Source organism: Hyla sarda, chromosome 7 (assembly GCF_029499605.1).
Source record: "Hyla sarda isolate aHylSar1 chromosome 7, aHylSar1.hap1, whole genome shotgun sequence".
NCBI lineage: Eukaryota > Metazoa > Chordata > Amphibia > Anura > Hylidae > Hyla > Hyla sarda.
The window spans coordinates 29,414,897-29,439,087 of NC_079195.1; the positions used below are offsets into that span (position 1 = coordinate 29,414,897).

The 24,191-nt window shown below is 45.6% G+C and overlaps 1 protein-coding gene across 4 annotated transcripts; it reads right to left on the bottom strand.

The window, feature by feature from the left end:
* Positions 1 to 396: 396 nt before the first annotated feature.
* Positions 397 to 23,371, bottom strand: LRRC23 (leucine rich repeat containing 23). Of its 4 annotated transcripts, none has more exons than XM_056529995.1 (8): positions 23,094 to 23,369; positions 20,976 to 21,128; positions 20,135 to 20,247; positions 19,182 to 19,438; positions 6,768 to 6,898; positions 4,790 to 4,926; positions 4,487 to 4,706; positions 397 to 705 (listed from the first exon to the last, which is right to left on the bottom strand). In XM_056529995.1, exons 2-8 carry the CDS (start codon positions 21,123 to 21,125, stop codon positions 697 to 699), a joined length of 1,017 nt encoding a protein of 338 aa, XP_056385970.1. In that variant the 5' UTR covers positions 21,126 to 21,128; positions 23,094 to 23,369; the 3' UTR covers positions 397 to 696. The 4 variants fall into 4 exon arrangements, with proteins under 4 accessions (XP_056385970.1, XP_056385969.1, XP_056385968.1 ...); XM_056529994.1 differs by lacking the exon at positions 397 to 705 and adding an exon at positions 2,863 to 3,351 and having other exon boundaries at positions 20,976 to 21,125; positions 23,094 to 23,371; XM_056529993.1 differs by lacking the exon at positions 397 to 705 and adding an exon at positions 2,863 to 3,351 and having other exon boundaries at positions 23,071 to 23,371.
* Between the last annotated feature and the right edge of the window lie 820 nt (positions 23,372 to 24,191).

Sequence of the window (24,191 nt, forward strand, 5' to 3'; positions counted from 1 at the left end):
TGATAATTATTGGAAGGATTAAGATTTTTTTAATAAAAGAAATTTACAAATCCGTTTAACTTTCTGGAGCCAGTTGATATATAAATAAAAGTTTTTTTCCTTGATAACCCCTTTAAGGCCTAAGGCAGGGTTTCAAAACCAGGGTGCCTCCCGCTGTTGCAAAACTACAACTCCCAGCATGCCCGGACAGCCGTTGGCTGTCCGGGCATGCTGGGAGTTGTAGTTTTTCAACAGCTAGAGGCACCCTGATTTGGAAACACTGTTCTACATAGCAAGTAAAAAGGTGCAAATGATTGTCTGTGCGGTAGTATATGTCCATAGACATACACTATCAGAGCAAGAAGGCCCCAAATGTAAGAGTCAGCGCACAGAACCAAGGATACATGCAACAAAATAAACTGACACAAGTGATAGAAATACATGTCCATTTACTTATAGTTTTGCTGTAAATGAAAATAAAAAAGAGAACTAATGTCCCCCAGACACCTGCGAAGGATTGCAATACAAAAGCTGGTACCTGCAGAGCACTACCTGAGAGGGTCCGGGATAATACAGGGGGGGGTGAGCTTTCCTTATCAGGATATTGTAGGTCAGCCTCTTGTGGAACCTGCACAGTAGAGCAGGATAGACTCCCACCTTTTAGCACCTGCAGAGTATTGAGGCTCAAACCAAACAACAGCAAGACATGATCCCTGCTCATGGCACCTGCAAAGTTTAAATGGAGATATCTTTTTTCAGAGTATTGCATAGGCATAGTACAGTGATCCCTCAACTTACAATGGATAGTTTCAATATACAATGGTCTTTTCTGGACTATTGTAACTTGAAACCAGACTCCCCATACAATGCTACAGACAGTCCAGATCTGTGAAACGTGTTAATGGCCGGAAGATCTGACCAATCAGAATGGGCATTCACTGGTAAAACCCCTGTATTACTGAAGTGCATGCACTGACTGGCTGTCTGGTAGCGCCCCCTACAGTACAGGGAGGTATTACATGTTCTGTACTACTCTTTACCTGTATTACTGAAGTGTATGCACTGACTGGCTGTCTGGTAGCGCCCCCTACAGTACAGGGAGGTGTTACATGTTCTGTACTCTTTACCTGTATTACTGAAGTGTATGCACTGACTGGTGTCTGGTAGCACCCCCTACAGTACAGGGAGGTGTTACATGTTCTGTACTCTTTACCTGTATTACTGAAGTGTATGCACTGACTGGTGTCTGGTAGCGCCCCCTACAGTACAGGGAGGTATTACATGTTCTGTACTACTCTTTACCTGTATTACTGAAGTGTATGCACTGACTGGTGTCTGGTAGCGCCCCCCTACAGTACAGGAAGGTACTACATGTTCTGTACTACTCTTTAGCTGTATTACTGAAGTGTATGCACTGACTGGTGTCTGGTAGCACCCCCTACAGTAAAGGGAGGTATTACATGTTCTGTACTCTTTACCTGTATTACTGAAGTGTATGCACTGACTGGTGTCTGGTAGCGCCCCCTACAGTACAGGAAGGTACTACATGTTCTGTACTACTCTTTACCTGTATTACTGAAGTGCATGCACTGACTGGTGTCTGGTAGCGCCCCCTACAGTACAGGGAGGTATTACATGTTCTGTACTCTTTACCTGTATTACTCAAGTGCATGCACTGACTGGTGTCTGGTAGCGCCCCCTACAGTACAGGGAGGTATTACATGTTCTGTACTCTTTACCTGTATTACTGAAGTGTATGCACTGACTGGTGTCTGGTAGCGCCCCCTACAGTACAGGGATGTATTACATGTTCTGTACTACTCTTTACCTGTGCCAGGGTTGGCCGCTACTTTGGACACCAAGTAAGGGCGACTCATTTGACTTTTTTAGGACATTGCGTGTACTGTACAGGACACAGACAAGGATTTACAGCTCCCAGCAGCTCTTTATTGCTTTTATATGTAAGGACTTGCTTTATCTGTATTAGTTATCTACTTATTTTTCTTTAATCCTCACTTTTTCCTATTTTTGGATGACATTTTGGTGGCTTCAGAACCAATTACCAGGTTTCCATAGAGTTCTGGTCTCAACATACAATGGTCGTCCTGGAACCAATTAATATTGTAACTTGAGGGACCACTGTATTTCAGAACAGACCTCTGCAACCACCTGCAGAGTATTTCCGGATAGCACAGCCTACCTTCTCACACTACTAGGGTATTTTAAGATAACTACTTTCCATTTTGGCACCTGTAAAGTATTGCATAAAAGTCCATTCTTCTGGCACCTGCAGAATACTAAAGATGGCACCCCCAGGGTATTGCAAGCTAATTCCCCACTATAGCACCAGAAGGGTATTGCAAATAGGCTCCCATTATAGAACCTGCAGACTATTGCCCAAAATATGACTCCTCTCCCCTTATTTTGCACTTGCAGAGTATTCCAGGATAGTACACTCCTTCCTATGTAATCATGGGCTATGCTGCTGATTTTAGGGATTGCTAAAGGGGTACTCCGGTGGAAAACACATATATATATATATATATATATATATATATATATATTTTTTTTTTTTTTTTTTTTTCAACTGATGCCAGAAAGTTAAACAGATTTGTAAATTACTTCTATTAAAAAAATCTTTATCCTTCCAGTACTTATTAGCGGCTGTATATTACAGAGGAAATTCTTTTCTTTTTGGATTTCTTTTCTGTCACGACCACAGTGCTCTCTGCTGACACCTTTGTCCATGTCAGGAACTGTCCAGAGTAGGAGAAAATCCCCATAGCAAACCTATCCTGCTCTGGACAGTTCCTAAAATGGACAGAGGTGTCAGCAGAGAGCACTGTGGTCAGACAAAAGAAAATAATTTCCTCTGTAGTATACAGCCGCTAATATATACTGGAAGTAATTTACAAATCTGTTTAACTTTCTGTCACCAGTTGATTTAAAAAATAAAATAAAACGTTTCCACCGGAGTACCCCTTTAATGGTTCTCAGAATTGCATATTGCAAGCCTGATACATATTTTACTATAAGATCTTATACCCAGATTTCGGCTGCGGATGTGCAGCAGATCCCGATGAGGATTCGCCCCCATCGTTATTCACTGGGACTGTTCCTTGGTGTTTTGCAGTGAAGGCAAAAAATTGAGAGGAAACATTTGATAGCATGTGAACAGGGTTGTAGAAACCATCGTCACATGCAGTGGATGTGGATTGTTGTTGGATTTGACAGGGAATCTGTTCTGAAATCCCATATCAAAGCGGACACATGTGAATGGCGCTTTACATTATGACATCATCCCGCTTCCAGTTATAACAGCGGAGCCATTTTTGTTGAGTAGCTGAATCTCTTATTTTACGACTCCGTGATCTGAAAGAGAGACGTAGATTGTTTGGTGTCCATCACTCCAAATCCTTCAATCCTTCTGAATACACAACTTGTGAAGAGCCTTGGTCTCCGCTCTTTCTATATATACCCCCCGAAAAATACACCCTACTCCGAAAATAAGCCCTAGCTGGATTATCGGGGTGGGCTGCAATAAAAGCCCAACCCCGAAAATAAGACCTAGGCCAGTGGTCTTCAATCTGCAGACCTCCAGATGTTGCAAAACTACAACTCCCAGCATGCCCGGACAGCCGTTGGCTGTCCGGGCATGCTGGGAGTTGTAGTTTTGCAACATCTGGAGGTCCGCAGGTTGAAGACCACTGACCTAGGCAATGCCCGGGCTGCAAATGTTAAAAAACAAACTTTAACTTACCTTCGTCCTCTGTTCCCGCGTTGCTAAGGAACCGGCCTCACTGTCCTCCGCTGCTCTTGCTGCTCCCTTGTGTTGTGACGTCTCAGAGCCTCCAGCCTATCACCGGCCGCAGTGATGTCCCGCCTCTGCCGATGATAGGCTGAGCGCATTGTCATGTAAGGAGTCGGCCGGCTTCTTACATGACAGTGGGCTCAGCCTATCATCGGAAGAGGCGGGACATCGCTGCGGCCGGTGATAGGCTGGAGGCTCTGTGACATTTCCATCCCCAGGACCGCAGCAAGAACAGCGGAGGGACCATGAGGCCGGTTCCTTAGCAACGTGGGAACGGAGGACGAAGGTAAGTTAAAGTATGTTTTTAAATATTTGCAGCCCGGGCACAGGAATACTTAACTGCTCTTTTGGCGCAAAGGTATTGGTCAGTGTTTAAAAGTATAGAGGTGTGTGCTACGTAAAAAACATTCAGGTGTATATGTGGGCCCTTCATGCTCAAGCTACTTTACAAGTACAGCGCAGCGGCTGATAATTATTTGGCAGGGGGGGGAGAGAAGCTGCACTCGCGGGTGACATACAGTACGATTAGCCCCCCGATGTGGGGTGCAGCACTGGGCTGATAAACCGGCGGGGGGGGAGATGCGCCCATCACATGTAAATAAATAAGCCCTACCCTGAAAATAAGCCCTAGTGTGTTTTTGGTGACTAAAATTAATATAAGACCTGGTCTTATTTTCGGAGAAACACGCTACTTACCCCATCCTCCATTCTTGATTTTTGTGTCTCTGCAGCTTCAGTTCTTTCTTCCTCCTCAAAAAAATCCTTATCAAGTCTCTCCAGATGGGGCAGTGCGATCAGAGTCTCCAGGCGGTAACCATCTTCCTCCTCGCATGGGTTCTCTCGTAAGACCAGCGCCCGCAGCATGGGCAGGACCCTGAGCTTCTCCACCTCCTGTAGCCTGGGTATGAGGTTACCCCTACACAGGAGTATACAGAGCTAAGATAAGCTGATATAGAAGCTCTCTAAAATAGGCAAAAGACATCTAAAGGTCACACGAACCTGAGATTAAGATACTGCAGGGCCCGCATGTTCTCCGAGAACCCGTCCAGATTCTCCAGCTGGTTATCTCTCAGATGAAGGCTGGTGAGGTGAACCAGATTGTCTAGTCCTCCCAAAGTCTTTATGTTATTCTGGGCCTGGAGGAGTTAAAAAAAAATATCACTGTAAATTAGAGGTGATATTATAACATACAAGTCTTATCGACCGATACTACCATATACGGAACAACCTATTGAGACTTTGATGGGAGAGTATGGTGGCCATGCTCTGTGACATGTGCAGGGAGGGAGAGGAGTTGCCCATTAGATATTGTTAAAGGGGAACTTAGGTGGAAACAAGTGGAAAACAAATGTTTTCAAATCAACTGGTGCCAGAAAGTTAAACAGATTTGTAAATTACTTCCAGTACTTATTAGCTGCTGTATACTACAGATATACTACAGAAAAAGTTGAGTTGTTCTTTCCAGTCTGACCAGAGTGCTCTCTGCTGACACCTCTGTTCATGTCAGGAACTGTCCAGATTAGAAGCAAATCCCCACAGAAAACCTCTGATGCTTCGGACAGTTCCTGACACAGACAAAAGGTGTCAGCAGAGAGTACTGGGGTCAGACTGGAAAGAACTTCACAAATTTCTCTGTAGTATATTTGTAGTATACAGCAGCTGATAAGTACTGGAAGGATTATAGAAGTAATTTACAAATCTGTTTAACTTTCTGGCACCAGTTGATTTGAAAACATTTTTTTTCTACTGGAGTACCCCTTTAATGGTGAATCTTGTATGGCTTCACTCGCTCCTTAAATGAGGACCTACCACTTGGCTACCCTTACTGCACCATAACTGTAGAAGTTAAAGGAAACCTCTCATTAGATTTGACCATATATACCGCATAGCAAAGCATTATATATGGTAATATCTTCTTCCTTACCATCCCAGGAGACGTTCCTGCCCGCAGGGATGGTAAGGATATATAGTTTAATAGTCTTCCCTGCCAGCCCCATAAGTAGAACCCTAGGTGGGAAACTATACTTATCTAGCCCTGCTGGTTCGGCTGTAATCACGCCCCCTCAGCGTGACAGCCCAGGCACAGCCCGCATCATCACTCTGCTCCATCTGCTTAGGGAGCTGAGCGGTGACCAGGGCTGTCAATCATGCTGAGGGGGCGTGATTACAGCCAGAGCAGTAGGACTAGGTGAGTATAGCTCTCCTCCCAGTGGACTACTTATCGGGCGGGCAGGGGGCCATAAGCGCATAGAGTTACCTATTAGTTATAATAGGGTCTATGGAGTGCTATGTTACTGTTGCAGTTAATGAACCTCCTCTGTTCATGTAAGGAACTGTCCAGAGCAGGATATGTTTGCTATGGGGATTTGTTTCTACTCTGGACAGTTCCTGACATGGACAGAGGTGTCAGCAGAGAGCACTGTGGTCAGACAGAAAGGAAATTCAAAAAGAAAAAAAACTTCCTCTGGAGCATACAGCTGCTGATAAGTACTGGAAGGATTAAGATTTTTTAATAGAAGTAATTTACAAATCTGTTTAACTTTCTGGCACCAGTTGATTTAAAAAAAAAAATTATTTTCCTTCAGAGTACCCCTTTAACAATAAGTGGTTGTCAAAAGTGGGTGAAAACAATTAACTGACTACATGTTGTAGACCGAATGTGAGCTACAAGGAGTCAGACACCACGGCAGTAGGAGGATCACAATGGCCGAGTTCACACTACGGAATTTCCAAGCAGAATTTCACTTGAAAATTCCGATGCAGCATAGTCCTATTAGTGACAATAGGATTCCTCTGCACAGTGCACACTACAGAATTTTTGCGGCCCCTGAAGTCCTGCCACCAAAAGAATAAACTTTTCCATACTTCTGGCAGAATCCGCTTTGCAGACATTGCCGTCTATGGAGAAAACTTCCGTCGGCAGCTTTGCATGAACCGTGTGACCCGGGCCTAACAGCTGCCCCTGGTCTGCACTTACCAGGTATAGCTCCCGCAGGCTGGGCAGGTACAGGCCGGCTGTGCTCTGCAGTTTATTTCCCCGGAGCTCCAGGGTGTGCAGACTATTCAGCTTTGGACAATCCAGACTTTCCAAGATATGGATCTCATTTCCTACAATGAAAGAATAGAAACATTAACCCCTTAAGGACGCAGCCCATTTGGGCCTTAAGGACGCAGACAATTTAATTCTTAAGTTTTTTCCTCCTCGCCTTCAAAAATCATAACTCTTTTATATTTTCATCCATAGTATGAGGGCTTGTTTTTTGCGCAACCAGTTGTCCGTTGTAATGACATCACTCACTTTACCATAAAATGTATAGTAAAGGTGCAACCAAAAAAATACTATTTGTGTGGGGAAATTAAAAAGAAAACCGCAATTTTGCTAATTTTGGAAGGTTTAGTTTTCACGCCGTACAATTTACGGTAAAAATGACATTTGTTCTTTATTCTTTGGGTGAATACGATTAAAATGATACCCGTGATAACATACTTTTCTATTACTGTTGCGCTTAAAAAAAAAAATCACAAACTTTTTAACCAAATTAGTACGTTTAACCCCTTAAGGACTTAGCTCTTTTTCACCTTAAGGACTCGGCAGTTTTTTTGCAATTCTGACCACTGTCACTTTAAACATTAATAACTCTGGAATGCTTTTAGTTATCATTCTAATTCCGAAAAAAAAATTCGTGACATATTCTACTTTAACATGGTGGTAAATGTTGTGGTAACTTGCATCCTTTCTTGGTGAAAAATCCCCAAATTTGATGAAAAAAATTGAAAATTTTGCATTTTTCTAACTTTGAAGCTCTCTGCTTGTAAGGAAAATGGATATTCAAAATAATTTTTTTTTTATTCACATATACAATATGTCTACTTTATGTTTCCATCATAAAATTGACAAGTTTTTACTTTTGGAAGACATCAGAGGGCTTCAAAGTTCAGCAGCAATTTTCACATTTTTCACAAAATTTTCTCATTTTTCAGGGACCAGTTCAGGTTTGAAGTGGATTTGAAGGGTCTTCATATTAGAAATACCCCATAAAAGACCCCATTATAAAAACTACACCCCCCAAAGTATTCAAAATGACATTCAGTAAGTGTTTTAACCCTTTAGGTGTTTCACAGGAAAAGCAGCAAAGTGAAGGAGAAAATTCAAAATCTTAATTTTTTACACTCGCATGTTCTTGTAGACCCAATTTTTGAATTTTTACAAGGGGTAAAAGGAGAAAATTTTTACTTGTATGTGTAACCCAATTTTTCTCGAGTAAGCACATACCTCATATGTCTATGTAAAGTGTTCGGCGGGCGCAGTAGAGGGCTCAGAAGGGAAGGAGCGACAAATGGTTTTTGGGGGGCATGTCACCTTTAGGATGCCCCTATGGTGCCAGAACAGCAAAAAAAAACACATGGCATACCATTTTGGAAACTAGACCCCTCGTGGAACATAACAAGGGGTAAAGTGAACCTTAATACCCCACAGGTGTTTCACGACTTTTGCATATGTAAATTTTTTTTTATTTTTTCCCTAAAATGCTTGTTTTCTCCAAAAATTTACATTTTTTAAAAAGGGTAAAAGCAGAAAATACCCCCCAAAATTTGTAACACAATTTCTCCCGAGTACGGCGATACCCCATATGTGACCCTAAACTGTTGCCTTGAAATACGACAGGGCTTCAAAAAGAGAGGGCCATGCGCATTTGAGGCCAAAATTAGGGACTTGCATAGGGGTGGACATAGGGGTATTTTACGCCAGTGATTCCCAAACAGGGTGCCTCCAGCTGTTGTAAAACTCCCAGCATGCCTGGACAGTCAGTGGCTGTCTGGTAATACTGGGAGTAGTTGTTTTGCAACAGCTGGAGGCTCCATTTTGGAAACAGTGGCATACCAGATGCTTTTCATTTTTATTGGGGAGGGGGGGCTGTGTAGGGGTATGTGTATATGTAGTGTTTTTTACTTTTTATTTTATTTTGTATTAGTGTAGTGTAGTGTTTTTAGGGTACAGTCACATGGGCGGGGGTTCACAGTAGTTTCTCGCTGGCAGTTTGAGCTGCGGCAGAAAATTTGCCGCAGCTCAAACTTGCAGCCGGATACTTACTATAAACCTCCGCCCATGTGAGTGTACCCTGTACGTTCACATTGGGGGGGAAAATACCTCCAGCTGTTGCAAAACCACAACTCCCAGCATGCGCTGACATACTGTACATGCTGAGAGTTTTAGCTTTGCAACAGCTGTAGGCACACTGATTATGTATCACTGAGTTTGTGACCAAACTCATTGTTTCACAACCAGTGTGCCTCCAGCTGTTGCAAAACTACAGCTCCAAGCATGTATGGTCTATCAGTGCATGCTGGGAGTTGTAGTTTTGCAACAGCTGGAGGCACACTGGTTGTGAAACACCGAGTTTGGTAACAAACTCAGTGATACTTAACCAGTGTGCCTACAGCTGTTGCAAAAGCTACAACCCCCAGCATGTACGGACAGCGGAAGGGCATACTGGGACTTGTAGTTATGCAACAGCTGGAGGCATACTACTTTGGCTGGGGATGCTGGGGATTGTAGCTATGCAACAGCTGGAGACACACTGGTTTGCTACTTAACTCAGTGTTTTACAACCAGTGTGCCTCCAGCTGTTGCAAAACTACAACTCCCAGCATGTACGGTGCATGCTGGGAGTTGTAGTTTGCAACAGCTGGAGGCACACCGGTCATGAAACACTGAGTTAGGTAAAAAAAAAAAACTCTGAGTTTCACAACCAGTGTGCCTTCAGCTGTTGCAAATCTACAACTCTCAGCAGTCACCGACACCCAACGGGCATGCTGGGAGTTGTAGTTATGCAACCAGCAGATGCACCACTACAACTCCCAGCATGCACTTTGGCTGTTTGTGCAAGTTGGGAGTTGTAGTTATACAACAGCTGAAGGTACACTTTTCCATAGAAAAAATGTGCCTCCGGCTGTGGGAATGCTGGGAGTTGTGGTGGTCTGCCTCCTGCTGTTGCATAACTACAGCTCCCAGCATGCCCTTTTTGCATGCTTGGAGCTGTTGCTAAGCAACAGAAGGAGGCTCTCACTCACCTCCTATTGCTGCAAGCAGCGGATCGCCGGGGATCGGGGTCCCCAGCTGCCGGGGTCAACTTCCCGCACCCACTCACGTCCTCCGGAAGAGGGGTGGAGCGGGTTGCGGGAGTGGCACCCGCAGCAGGTGCCCTGATTGGTCGGCCGGTAAACCGACTGACGAATCAGGGCGATCGTGAGGTGGCACCAGTGCCACCTCACCCCTGCTGGCTATGGCTGTTCGTCACCGGGTCACTGGAGACCCGATTGACCCAGAATCCGCCGCAGATCGCTGGACTGAATTGTCCAGCGATCTGCGGAACGATTTCAGCAGGAATCCGGCTCCGGTCCCCACCGGTATCCATACGCCCTCAGTCCTTAACAGGTTAAAATCCCCCTATTTTGAAGACCTATAACTTTTTCATTTTTCCGTATAAGCGGCGGTATAAGGGCTCATTTTTTGCGCCGTGATCTGTAATTTTTTATTGATACCATATTTGCTTATATAAAACTTTTAATCCATTTTTTATAAACATTTTTGGGAATAAAATGTTATAAAAAAGCATCTATTTTGGAATTTTTTTTATTTTTATGTTCACCATACGGTATCATTAACATTTTATTTTAATAGTTCAGATATTTACGCACGCGGCGATACCAAATATGTATATAAAATATTTTTTTAACACTTTTTGGGGGTGAAATAGGGAAAATGGGACAATTTATGTTTTTATTAGGGGAGGGGGTTTTTCCCATTTTTTTTACTTTTATTTTTACACTTTAATAGTCCCCATAGGGACATAGCACTGATCAGTGTTATCAGTCATCTTCTGCTCTGGTCTGCGGGAAGGCAGATCAGAGCAGAAGACGTCGGGAGACAGTCGGAGCAAGGTGAGGGGACCTCCGTCTGCCGTGCTGGATGATCGGATCGTCGCGGCAGCGCTGTGGGCGATCCGATCATCCATTTTCGTGACCGCGATGCTGCAGATGCCGTGATCTGTATTGATCACAGCATCTGAGGGGTTAATGATCCCGCGGATGTCCGCCATCATGGGCGGGTCCCTGGCTGCGACAAGCAGCCGGGACCTGCCAAGCATGATCCGGGCATCGCTCCGATGCTCGCGGTTATGCTTAGGACGTAAATGTACGTCCTGGTGCGTTAAGTACCACCTCACCAGGACGTACATTTACGGCGCTTGTCGTTAAGGGGTTAAATGGGCACTGTCACCATCTTTATTTTTTGATATGTTGTAGTACTTATGTACAACAACATATCTGTAATATATTTTCATTATTTATTTTTTCATTTTCAGGGTGAATTTTACGTTTGGAAACTGGCCACTAGGGGTCTCCCTCCTAGTGGCTGGCTGCAGCACGGCGTGACATCACGCCTGAATTCAGACTGATTGCAGCCGGGCAATCGGTCCTAATTCATTTACACAATCAGACAGGCGGGAGCGAGCGCAATGGCTCCCCGGCCACTGGCTGGGAGGCCACTCCTCCAGCACGTCGTCGCCGCCTCTGCCCCTGCACGCCCGCTGCTGGACTCCGCAATATCAGTAATAATGTTTATTTATGATTACTTAGGGGAGTTGGTGGTTATAATAGGGGTTGGGGGAGAGCGGAGTTCCGGGTTTCAGTACGGGCGGGGGGCGGCGGTGTGACGGAGGGAACAGGGTAGCGCCGCATGGCACTAACTTATAGTTCTTCTACACAGGGTGCCTCCAGCTGTTTCACTACTACAACTCCCAGCATGCCCTGACAGCCAATAGATGTCAGGGCAAGCTGGGAGTTGTAGTGGTGAAACAGCTGGAGGCACCCTGTATAGATGAACTAAGGGCGGAAGTGTAGACCCCAGCAGGCATCAGTGACGTGGTGCCTGCTGGGGAAGTCTGCCTGGTAGTGAGCACACTACCAGGCAGAAAAAAAGTTATTTTTAATATAGTAAAAATAAAAATTAAAAGCAGGGAGGGGTTAGGAATAGATGTGCAATAGGCAGGGACAGAAAAAAAAATATAGGATGATGGGAGCTGCTCTTTAACATGAAGCCCTGAGTATCAGACACGTCTTTAGCCACCAGTCTCTAGTCCAGTGTTTACCCACCAGGGTGCCTCCAGCTGTGGCAAAACTACAACTCCCAGCATGCCCATACAGCCTTCGGCATTACTTATGCTGTACTGATCCTGAGTTATATCCTGTATTATTCTCCAGAGCTGTACTCACTATTCTGCTGGTGGGGTCACTGTGTACATACATTACATTACTTATCCTGTACTGATCCTGAGTTATATCCTGTATTATACTCCAGAACTGCACTCACTATTCTGCTGGTGGGGGTCACTGTGTACATACATTACATTACTTATCCTGTACTGATCCTGAGTTATCCTGTACTCACTATTCTGCTGGTGAGGTCACTGTGTACATACATTACATTACTTATCCTGTACTGATCCTGAGTTATATCCTGTATTATACTCCAGAGCTGCACTCACTATTCTGCTGATGAGGTCACTGTGTATATACATTACATTACTTATCCTGTACTGATCCTGAGTTGTATCCTGTATTATACTCTAGAGCTGTACTCACTATTCTGCTGGTGAGGTCACTGTGTACATACATTACATTACTTATGCTGTACTGATCCTGAGTTATATCCTGTATTATTCTCCAGAGCTGTACTCACTATTCTGCTGGTGGGGTCACTGTGTACATACATTACATTACTTATCCTGTACTGATCCTGAGTTATATCCTGTATTATACTCCAGAGCTGTACTCACTATTCTGCTGGTGAGGTCACTGTGTACATACATTACTTATCCTGTACTGATCCTGAGTTATATCCTGTATTATACTCCAGAGCTGTACTCACTATTCTGCTGGTGAGGTCACTATGTACGTACATTACATTACTTATCCTGTACTGATCCTGAGTTATATCCTGTATTATACCCCACAGCTGTACTCACTATTCTGCTGGTGAGGTCACTGTGTACATACATTACATTACTTATCCTGTACTGATCCTGAGTTATATCCTGTATTATACTCCAGAGCTGCACTCACTATTCTGCTGGTGAGATCACTGTGTACATACATTATATTACTTATCCTGAGTTATATATCAGACAGGAGGCTCATATCTTATGCATTAATCTTTCTTTATTAATGCCCATAGCAGAACCTTTATAACTTCTTTTAATAAAGTTCAAACAAAGAATTTCAATCATAAAACTACAACTCCCAGCAGTCCTAGTAATCCTGTAAGCCACACCCAGGCTGGTGGCCCCTATATAATGGACTGCCCCAGGATGATCCTCCTCTTTCTTTCTGCTCATGGCAGCATACATACAGATAAGTCTCATATAATATACTGTGTAACGTTGTATACTTGATATTTTGTACAGATACCCTAAGGTATCTTCTGTCCCATACATATATATATATTATAAAATATATATATATATATATATATATATATATATATATATATATATATATATACATGGTTCACTTTCCATTATTTCTTACTCTATAGTTTCTTTCCCCTTCCTGTGTTGGGGTTATATAGGCACCGGAGCCGTCCCTCCGGTTCAGATATCGCTGAATATTTCTCTTTTTCCCTGTCCCCCCCATCCCTTCCCCCGCTCGGCGCCATTTTACCTCTGCGCCTTTTTCTTCCTTCCTCCTCCATCTTCTTCCCGCGCTCTTCGCGCGCGCGCGCGGGCAGGGGGGGGCGGGTCCTCCTTCTTCCTTTCTTCGCACGTCCTTCGCTCCTGCTGACGTATGCAGCGGGCGTTTCTGCGACGTCCTATCAGCTCCAGGGAGGTAGTCTCGCGAGACTTCATCCCTGGGAACTGGAGCTTATCGGCTTCTTTTCACACCGCAGCGCCAGTTACAGCGCGGACGGCGTAGAGGAAGGAGCCTGTAAGCAGTGGAGAGAGGGAATTTATTCCACTCTCCTAATTAGTGTTAGCCTTTGTAGTTATATATCCTTATAGTTATATATAGATATATATTTATACCTACTATCCTTTATTGGTCCTGTAAGAGTCTCTCAACTACTTACCTCAGAGATACTGTATATTTATATATACTCATATTAAGTTAACCCCTTCATGGCTGAGGAACCTACAGATGCCCCCCTCAGAGGGGAGGTCTTCTCTACAGACTCAGCACAGTTTGAGTGCAAGCCAGATTCAGGCCCTCATTAATCAGTCGGTCCAGGCAGCTCTGGCCTCAGTCACTGTGACCACTAAAGCCCAACAACCAGTGACTTTTCTACCGCTACCTTCGCAGGGTAGCGAACCGCCAATTAAGAAAGGGAAAGCGTCCCATAAACGCAAACATTCCCTGGCGGCACATGACTCCCCGGCAGGGGAAGACAACAATATGCTCCAGGCAGCTCCAACCACGAGCTACCAACCCCAGCATCCCTCAGACACCACTCGACCCCTGGGCCCCAGGGAGATACATGTGAAGGGGCATAGATCCGCTAGACGGGCTAAACCCGACTCATTTGTCGACACCTCAGATGAGGACTCGTCGGATAATTCCAACGAGTCGGACCACTCCGAGTCTGAATCTTTTCATGATGATGCTGGGGACACGGCGATCGACACAGATGCCAACCCTGCAACGCAGGGCGAGTTCCTCCTAGATGCTCTAGGCGAACCATTCTTCCACCCAGACGGCATCTCTCATCCCCGTTCTGGTGAATGGACCCCCTTGCCTCACGTATCTAAATACGTAGAATCGTGGGCACGTAAGTCCATGGATAGGACTAGCCGAAATAAACTGAGAGCAGAGTGCCCTAGGCCCTTCATTCCTAGAAAGGCAGTAGCTACCCCAGAGGTAGACCCAATTCTAACTAAATATTTATTAAAATCTGGAAAATTCCCTAAGAAAGGGATTGAGAGGTCCTTTAAGTCAATACAGGACCGCATTCTAGACCTAATGGGTCCCCTCACGAAGATTTTGAACCTATCGGAGCAAGCAGCTGCAACTGATCAGCCTGTGGACCTCCAACAATTGCGAGGGTGGGCACAGAGAGCGGTCTGCCTAGCTGGCAGCGCTAATACTACTTGCTCCATAGAGAGGCGCCGATCAATATTGATGCGCCTGGATCCTCAATTGTCCCACCTGGCAGAATCTGAGCCTGGCCCCTCAGCAGAAGGAATGCTGTTTGGGGATTCCTTAATAAAGGACATTAACAAATTTGTAGGGCTTTTTACAAGCTTAGACAAAGCCCAGACGTCATTGAAGAAATCGGGGACCAATAAGGTTTTCCCTAAGGCCGGCAGAGGTAGAGGCCGATCTGCCGGCCGCACCCCATCCTATAGGCCACAGGGCAGAGCCCCTTCTCAGTTCCAATACTCGCAGGCTCCATCCTATCCCATGCCTGTGGCGCAACCAGCGCCCTTCTTTCCACCCCGGGGCAGACCCTGGCGCGGCCGCGGCGGACGTGGTTACCCTCGATCCAGACCTCCTACCGGTGAGTACACCTTTCACTCCTCTTGCTCATATTCCTGTGGGGGGGCGTCTGAGGTATTTTATCCACGCTTGGTCTGCGATTACGGCAGACGCGTGGATTCTACAGACAGTAGCGGGATTTCTCATAGACCTCCAGTCACTACCGGTTCTAAATGTTATCCCCCCCCCTATTCGATTTGCAAACCAAAACGTTACCCTCATAGACAAGGAGTTACGAGACCTCCTAGCCAAGCAGGCGGTCATGGAGGTGGAACCCTCCTCTCCGGGCTTCGTAAGCAATCTCTTTTTAGTAAAGAAGAAAGGGGGTGGTTATCGTCCTGTGATCAACCTCCGGGACTTGAAACAACATGTCAAGTATCGACATTTCAAAATGGAGGGCATTCACTTCCTTCGGGACCTTCTTCAGCCGGGAGACTGGCTTGTGAAAATAGACTTGAAGGACGCCTACCTCACCGTCCCGATTCACAGGGAATCACAACACCTACTTCGATTCCTCTGGAGGGACCGAATGTGGCAGTTTACTTGCCTTCCATTCGGTCTATCCTCCGCCCCGTGGTGTTTCACAAAACTCATGAAACCTGTGGTGGCGTCTTTAAGGAGCCGAGGTGTTCGTCTGATCATTTATCTAGACGATCTCCTCATCATGGCTTATTCCAAACCTCAAGCATATCTCCACATGACATGGACGATGTCATTGTTACAAGGGCTGGGATTCATAATCAACCTAGAGAAATCTATTCTACTCCCAGCCCAAGAGATGGAGTTCTTGGGATTTCTGGTGGACACCAATCAGGCCGTCCTCCGTCTTCCCAAGTCAAAACTTACCCTGATCCGCAAAGAGATCAGGGCGGTCCTACGAAAGGGTTGTTTATCCTTACGTGCGCTAGCGCGTCTGGTGGGTCTCCTAGCGGCTTCTATCCAGGCCATCTTCCCGGCCCCGCTTCACTACAGGGCCCTACAGAGGCTCAAGATCATGCATCTGAGGCAGGGTCTCAGATATGCGGACGAGGTACCCCTCTGCCCGGAGACCACCGAGGAATTACGATGGTGGCTTCGTCATGCCGTAGAGTGGAACGGCAAGACCATTTTCAATTCCAGTCCGGACGTTATCATAGAGTCGGATGCGAGTCGACGGGGTTGGGGTGCCCGGTACGGAAGCTCCTCCACAGGAGGGACATGGTCCGCATCAGAAGCCACTCTTCACATCAATGCATTGGAACTCTTAGCGGCGTTTTTCGCCGTCAGGAGTCTCATACCACACGCGTCCAATTGCTGTGTATTACTGCGCATGGACAATGTGGCAGCGGTGCAATACGTCAACCGCTTAGGGGGCACCAAATCGAGAGTCCTGGCGAACGTCGCAAAGGACTTCTGGCACTTCTGCCTAGCCCGCTAAATAATCCCGATCGCGGAGTATATCCCGGGGGTCTCCAATATGGTTGCCGACTGGAATTCCCGCTATCTGCTCGATTCCAGCGATTGGCGACTGGATCGTTCCATTTTTCTTCAGCTGAGGCAACTTTGGGGTCCGTTCCACTTGGATCTATTCGCCTCGCACCTCAATCGCCAGCTACCCCACTTTTTCAGCTGGAGGCCGGACCCGGAGGCGTACGCGGTGGACGCGTTCCGCCAAATCTGGCCGAAGGGCACGCATTATGCGTTTCCCCCCTTCCGGTTGATTTCCAGGGTCCTCTTACAAATAGCGAACTCGAATACGACTGTGGTGCTGATCACCCCTTGGTGGCCGACACAACCGTGGTTTCCCCTCCTTCTGGGGATGTCGGTGGATTATCCCAGATTGATTCCCCACTTTCCACAGCTGCTCACCAATCCGACCAAGGGTCTTCACCCCCTAGTTCTGGAGGGCAACTTGCCTCTCCTGGCGTGGTTGGTTTCGGGATCCCAGATGCAGATAGCGACCTTTCAAAGTCAGCTAGGGATCTCCTCGCCTTGGCCTGGGCCCCCGGGACTAGATCGGCATATCGATCAGCCTGGAGACTCTGGGTGCGTTGGTGTGATCAACGACAGGTTGATCCCGTACAGGCACCTGTATCAGTAGTGGTGAATTACTTGGCTGATTCGTTTGAATCCGGCAAGTCCTATAGCTCCATTAACGTCTATCGGTCGGCTATCTCAGCCTATCACTGCCCGGTAGATTCCTTGCCGGTTGGTAAACACCCGCTGGTGTGTAGACTTTTGAGAGGCGTAAAGTTTCAACGCCCTTGGCGGCCCAGGTACCAAACCACCTGGGATGTTTCCAAGGTGCTTGACATGTTTTCCACCTGGGAAGACAACATCGATCTTTCCCTGAAATTGTTGTCCTTTAAACTAACGGTGCTCTTGTGCTTGGTGTCCGTCAAAAGGGTGTCGGACGTGAAGGCCCTAGACATTTCTAGGCGACAATTTTCGCCTCAGGGAGTTAGTTTTTCGGTGGTCCGTAGGACCAAGACCGGTATTCATTCGGTCTTCTACCCGTTTTTTCCGGATCATCCGCGGCTTTGTGTTGTCCGTTGCCTACAGGCCTACGAATCGCAGACTGCCGCCTTGCGTTCCTTGAATTCTCCCCAACTTCTTGTCTCTTACGTTAAACCGCACCTCCCGGTTTCGTCAGCCACGCTGGCACGTTGGGTGCGTTCCGCCATGGCACTGGCAGGCATAGACCTTTCCCTGTTTGGTGCTCATTCCACCAGGGGAGCAATGGCTACTAAGGTAGTCTCTTCAGGGGGCTCCCTTTCCGACCTTTTGATGGCGGCAGATTGGTCTTCTGAGACCACTTTTCGCCATTTCTACTTCAGGCCGGAGGAACATATTTCCATGTCGGTCTTATGACAGTTTACGTATCTTATGTATTGATGTATCATTATGAACTGTTAGCTTTGAACTTGCATAAGATATGAGCCTCCTGTCTGATATATAAATCTAGATTTTCCTAGCTTGTGACGGAAAATATTAGTTATATGAAGACAGGAGGCGAGTATCTTCCCTCCCGACCCAACCCTGTGATGGATGTCTTTATCTCTTCCCAGGTTACTGAAAGACGGAGACGTGTCCGTGTTGGTGATTGACCTGGTCGAGCAGTTGACGGTTGTCTTCATCCCCTGTTGGGATGACGTTCCTCCGATACCATCCCCGTTGGGATGGACCCGTTGGTGATGTTCCAGATCTGGAGTCGGAGAATGCGGGCCGGCTGGCCGAAGACTCGTGTGGCGGTGCGGTTCTCCGGATGGCTATCGTGCTTCCAGTGTTTCTGAGGTTGTCGCATCAAGAAAGAGGAGGATCATCCTGGGGCAGTCCATTATATAGGGGCCACCAGCCTGGGTGTGGCTTACAGGATTACTAGGACTGCTGGGAGTTGTAGTTTTATGATTGAAATTCTTTGTTTGAACTTTATTAAAAGAAGTTATAAAGATTCTGCTATGGGCATTAATAAAGAAAGATTAATGCATAAGATACTCGCCTCCTGTCTTCATATAACTAATATTTTCCGTCACAAGCTAGGAAAATCTAGATTTATATCCTGTATTATACTCCAGAGCTGTACTCACTATTCTGCTGGTGAGGTCACTGTGTACATACATTACATTACTTATCCTGTACTGATCCTGAGTTATATCCTGTATTATAGCTGTACTCACTATTCTGCTGGTGGAGTCACTGTGTACATACATTATATTACTTATCATGTACTGATCTGCAGACCTTGTAATGGCAGCCATATTGGTTATCATCCAATGTTCATGGAGCATTTATAGCAAAGCTACATGTTCTATAAATCATATTTAGAGAGAAAAGACCGACTCAAGGTGATTTTTAGGACCATGAAATGATGATGAACACCAACCGATGAGATTGAGAGACTCCAGTCTTGGGTGTGCAAGTCCTTGAAGGTTCTGAAGGCGATTCTGGGCCAGGCTTACTTGTTGAAGATAAGGCAGCTGTCCCAGTCCACTGACACTGACCAGCTGGTTCTGGTCTACACGTAGACTCAGCAGATGGGTGAGGGATCCCAGTGGAGTCAGATCTCGAAGGGAATTGTTGGACAAATCCACATAACGGAGATGTATAAAAGATTCCAGGACTGAGATGTCTGTGAGTTCCCTGTAGGAGAAACACAATGCTAGTGTACACTGTACGTGACAAACAGGATACATAGGTCAGCTCTTCAATGGGGTATATTAACTATTTAAATCTACAAAGAATCTTCAGAATATATAAAAAGATACATCACTGTGTACATACATTACATTACTTATCCTGTACTGATCCTGAGTTATATCCTGTATTATACTCCAGAGCTGCACTCACTATTCTGCTAGTGAGGTCACTGTGTACATACATTACATTACTTATCCTGTACTGATCCTGAGTTATATCCTGTATTATACTCCAGAGCTGCACTCACTATTCTGCTGGTGAGGTCACTGTGTACATACATTACATTACTTATCCTGTACTGATCCTGAGTTATATCCTGTATTATACTCCAGAGCTGTACTCACTATTCTGCTGGTGAGGTCACTGTGTACATACATTACATTACTTATCCTGTACTGATCCTGAGTTATATCCTGTATTATACTCCAGAGCTGTACTCATTATTCTGCTGGTGGGGTTACTGTGTACATACATTACATTACTTATCCTGTACTGATCCTGAGTTATATCCTGTATTATACTCCAGAGCTGTACTCACTATTCTGCTGGTGAGGTCACTGTGTACATACATTACATTACTTATTTGCCAGACGCCATAATCAGAAAATAATAAATGACAGCCCAGATTATTAAACTTACTTGTCTTGCACTTCTAATTTGACATAAGCGTGACCAAGGCCATTCCCAGTCTTACACAGCAGAGATAGTCCTTCCTTCAGCATCTCTTCAGTCAGCGGCACATGGGGAGGGGTCTGGAACACAGTAAAAAGTCAGCCGAAAAAAGACAAATTGATCCTTTTGGAACAGTGTTTCCCAACCAGTGTGCCTCCAGCTGTTGCACACCTACAACTCCCAACATGCTCTATAATGTCCTCCATGCTGCTGCTACTTCTGAGGGTGTGCTATAAAGCAATGTTTCACAACACAGCTATTGCAAAACTACAACTCCCAGCATGCTCTATAATGTCCTCCATGCTGCTGCTTCTTCTGAGGGTGTGCTATAAAGCTATGTTTCACAACACAGCTATTGCAAAACTACAACTCCCAGCATGCTCTATAATGTCCTCCATGCTGCTGCTACTTCTGAGGGTGTGCTATAAAGCAATGTTTCACAACACAGCTATTGCAAAACTACAACTCCCAGCATGCTCTATAATGTCCTCCATGCTGCTGCTACTTCTGAGGGTGTGCTATAAAGCAATGTTTCACAACACAGCTATTGCAAAACTACAACTCCCAGCATGCTCTATAATGTCCTCCATGCTGCTGCTTCTTCTGAGGGTGTGCTATAAAGCAATGTTTCACAACACAGCTATTGCAAAACTACAACTTCCAGCATGCCCGGACAGCCTTCGGCTGTCCGGGCATGTTGAAAGTTGTAGTTTTGCAACAGCTGGAGGCACCCTGGTTGGGAAACACTACACTATGAGGATGTGCACGTTATCCTGTGATCCCAAGTTCATATTGTTAGTCTCCTCACCTCCTCTTCTTCCCTCTCCTCTTCCTCCTTCTCCTCTCCCTTATCTTCTCCCTCTTCTTCTTCTTCTGCTTCTTCATCCACATTCGCCTCTTCTAAAGGTTCTTCACCCTCCTGCTCCTCATCCAGAACTTCATCTTCTGTGTCAGACATCTTCTGAAAAATAAAATTGTTAAAGGGGTACTCCGGCTCTAAGACATCTTTGGATAGGGGATAAGATGTCTGAACGCGGGGTTCCCGCCGCTGCACGCAGCGCCGGAGGCTCCGAGTCTGAAGACTCACGACCACGGGGCCGAAGTATCGTGACATCAAGACTCCGCCCCCATGTGACATCACGCCCCGCCCCCTCAATGCAAGTCTATGGGAGGGAGCGTGACGGCTGTATCACTGGCTACAGAAAATTACAGTGCTTATGAAGAGGTCAGTCCCGGGTCAGATGACTCCCTCTGAACCACAGATTTATCAAAACCTGTCCAGAGGAAAAGTTGCCCAGTTGCCCATAACAACCAATCAGATCGCTTTTTTCATTTTTCAGAGGCCTTTTCAAAAATGAAAGCAGCGATCTGATTGGTTGTTATAGGCAACTCAGCATCTTTTCCTCTGGTCAGGTTTTAATAAATCTCCCCCATTGTTACCTATCCGATTGCTCCTAGAACTACCTGTTACCATCTCTATGGGATAAGGATATATACTAGTCAGACAGCTCCCCTTCAGCTCTATCTGTATACTGCTGCTATATCTATATGATCAGGATATACAGTAGTTATACAACTCTTCTCCAGCTCTATCTGTATACTGCTGATATTTCTATAGGATCAGATTATATTGTAGCTATAAACCTCCCCCTGCTGCTCTCTCTATGGGATCAGGATATATAGTAATTATGCACCTCCCTTCCTGCTCTATTTGTATACTGTTGCTATCTCCATAGGGTCAGTGTATAACTACTATATATCCTGATCCCAAAGAGATAGCAGCAGTATACAGATAGAGCTGAAGGGGAGGTGTATAACTACTATATATCCTCCTCCCATAGAGATAGTAGCAGCAGTATACAGATAGAGCTGAAGGGGAGGTGTATAACTGCAATATATTCCCTGATCCTATAGAGATAGCAGCAGCAGTATACAGATAGAGCTGGAGGGGAGGTGTATAACTGCAATATATATCCTGATCCTATAGAGATAGCAGCAGCAGTATACAGATAGAGCTGGAGGGGAGGTGTATAACTGCAATATATTCCCTGATCCTATAGAGATAGCAGCAGCAGTATACAAATAGAGCTGGAGGGGAGGTGTATAACTGCAATATATATCCTGATCCTATAGAGATAGCAGCAGCAGTATACAGATAGAGCTGGAGGGGAGGTGTATAACTGCAATATATTCCCTGATCCTATAGAGATAGCAGCAGCAGTATACAAATAGAGCTGGAGGGGAGGTGTATAACTGCAATATATATCCTGATCCTATAGAGATAGCAGCAGCAGTATACAGATAGAGCTGGAGGGGAGGTGTATAACTGCAATATATTCCCTGATCCTATAGAGATAGCAGCAGCAGTATACAAATAGAGCTGGAGGGGAGGTGTATAACTGCAATATATATCCTGATCCTATAGAGATAGCAGCAGCAGTATACAGATAGAGCTGGTTGAGAGGTGTATAACGGTCATAACGGCTGGTCACAAAATCCCATTGACTTGACCAGGATTTTGTAACGGCCGTATGGGATTTTGTAATGGCCGGTTTTAAAGGTTTCCTTAACGGAACATTATAACGGGTCTTTAAACCAGAGAAATTATATAGTGTGAAAGCAGCCTTACTTAATTGATCAGGTGCGGTGATCAAACTCCCCACCCTCAGCTAGAGGCTTTATGGAAAATGTAGGCTGCATATCAGTGATCCCCAACCAGTGGCTCTCCAGCTGTTGCAAAACTACAACTCCCAGCATGCCCTGACAGCCGAAGGCTGTCAGGGCATGCTGGGAGTTGTAGTTTTGCAACTGCTGGAAAGCCACAGATTGGAAAACATAGCCATATATGATGAAAACAAGAATACAGGAGAAAAATATCCATCTATGATCGGTTGTAGATGCAGCTGATCCTGCAGACATCACTCACCTCTCCGCCCGGCTCTGGTTGCTATGGACACACACGGCAGCGGAAACTCAGAAAAAGCGTTACAGTTGCTATAGAAACTGCCGGAAGTATTAACTCGAGGCTCCTTGACGACGCGCATGAGGTCAGGTGACTCTAGCCACGCCCACTTCGCGCTGCACTAGGAGGCACAGCCATTTTGTCAGGCTTTACTAATGTATAAGAGATAAGATACTGGGAATTAGTAATATTGGCGCTAATATATCCCTTATGGCTTCCCCGGTCTATCTAACACTAAGGCTATCCTTGTTGCCCATAGCGACCAATCAGGGCTCAGCTTTCGTTTTACCAGAAGAGGTATAGGAAATGATAGCTGAGCTCTGGTTGCCATGGGCAACAGGTACGGTCTTGCTGTCATACAGGTCCCCATTGTTGGGTAGGGCCTTCCATTTATTGCCTGCACTTTCCTATCTAGAAAATTCTAAGGACCTGTTCACACACACATCTTTTGCATGTGATCTGTAGTTTTTATTTTTGTTTTGATCGCTTTTTATACATTTTTATAGGGTAGACAAAATGACCAAAAATACACAATTTTGGACATTGGTATTTTTTATTTATACGCCATTGACCATGTGGATTAATTAACATTATATTTTTATAGATCGGACATTTACGCACGTGGTGATACCACATATGTTTATTATTTACTAGGGATAAACCGATTATCGGTTTGGCCGATATTATCGGGCGATATTCACGATTTTGGACATTATCCAGTGTCACCGTCAGTGCGCACAGTGACGGCTCAGGACGCCGCCGGAGCCAGAAGTAGCGCGGTCCCCGGGAACAGGTAATTATAAAACTGGGGATGGGGGAGGCAGTGGGGCAGCGACGGTGGTGGTTGGACTAGGGAGGACCCCAGGACAGCCAGGGGCAGAGAAGCGGGCGGCGGTCTCTGGCCCCGCAAAAGCCATTGCAGTTCATTGATTTAAAGCGCCCACTTTAAATAATTGATCTGCAGCGGCTTCTGCGGGCCCGGGGGGGGGGGGGGGGAGGTAATAGCCGATAACTTATACCGGAATATCAGTACAGTGGTCCCTCAACATATGATATTAATTG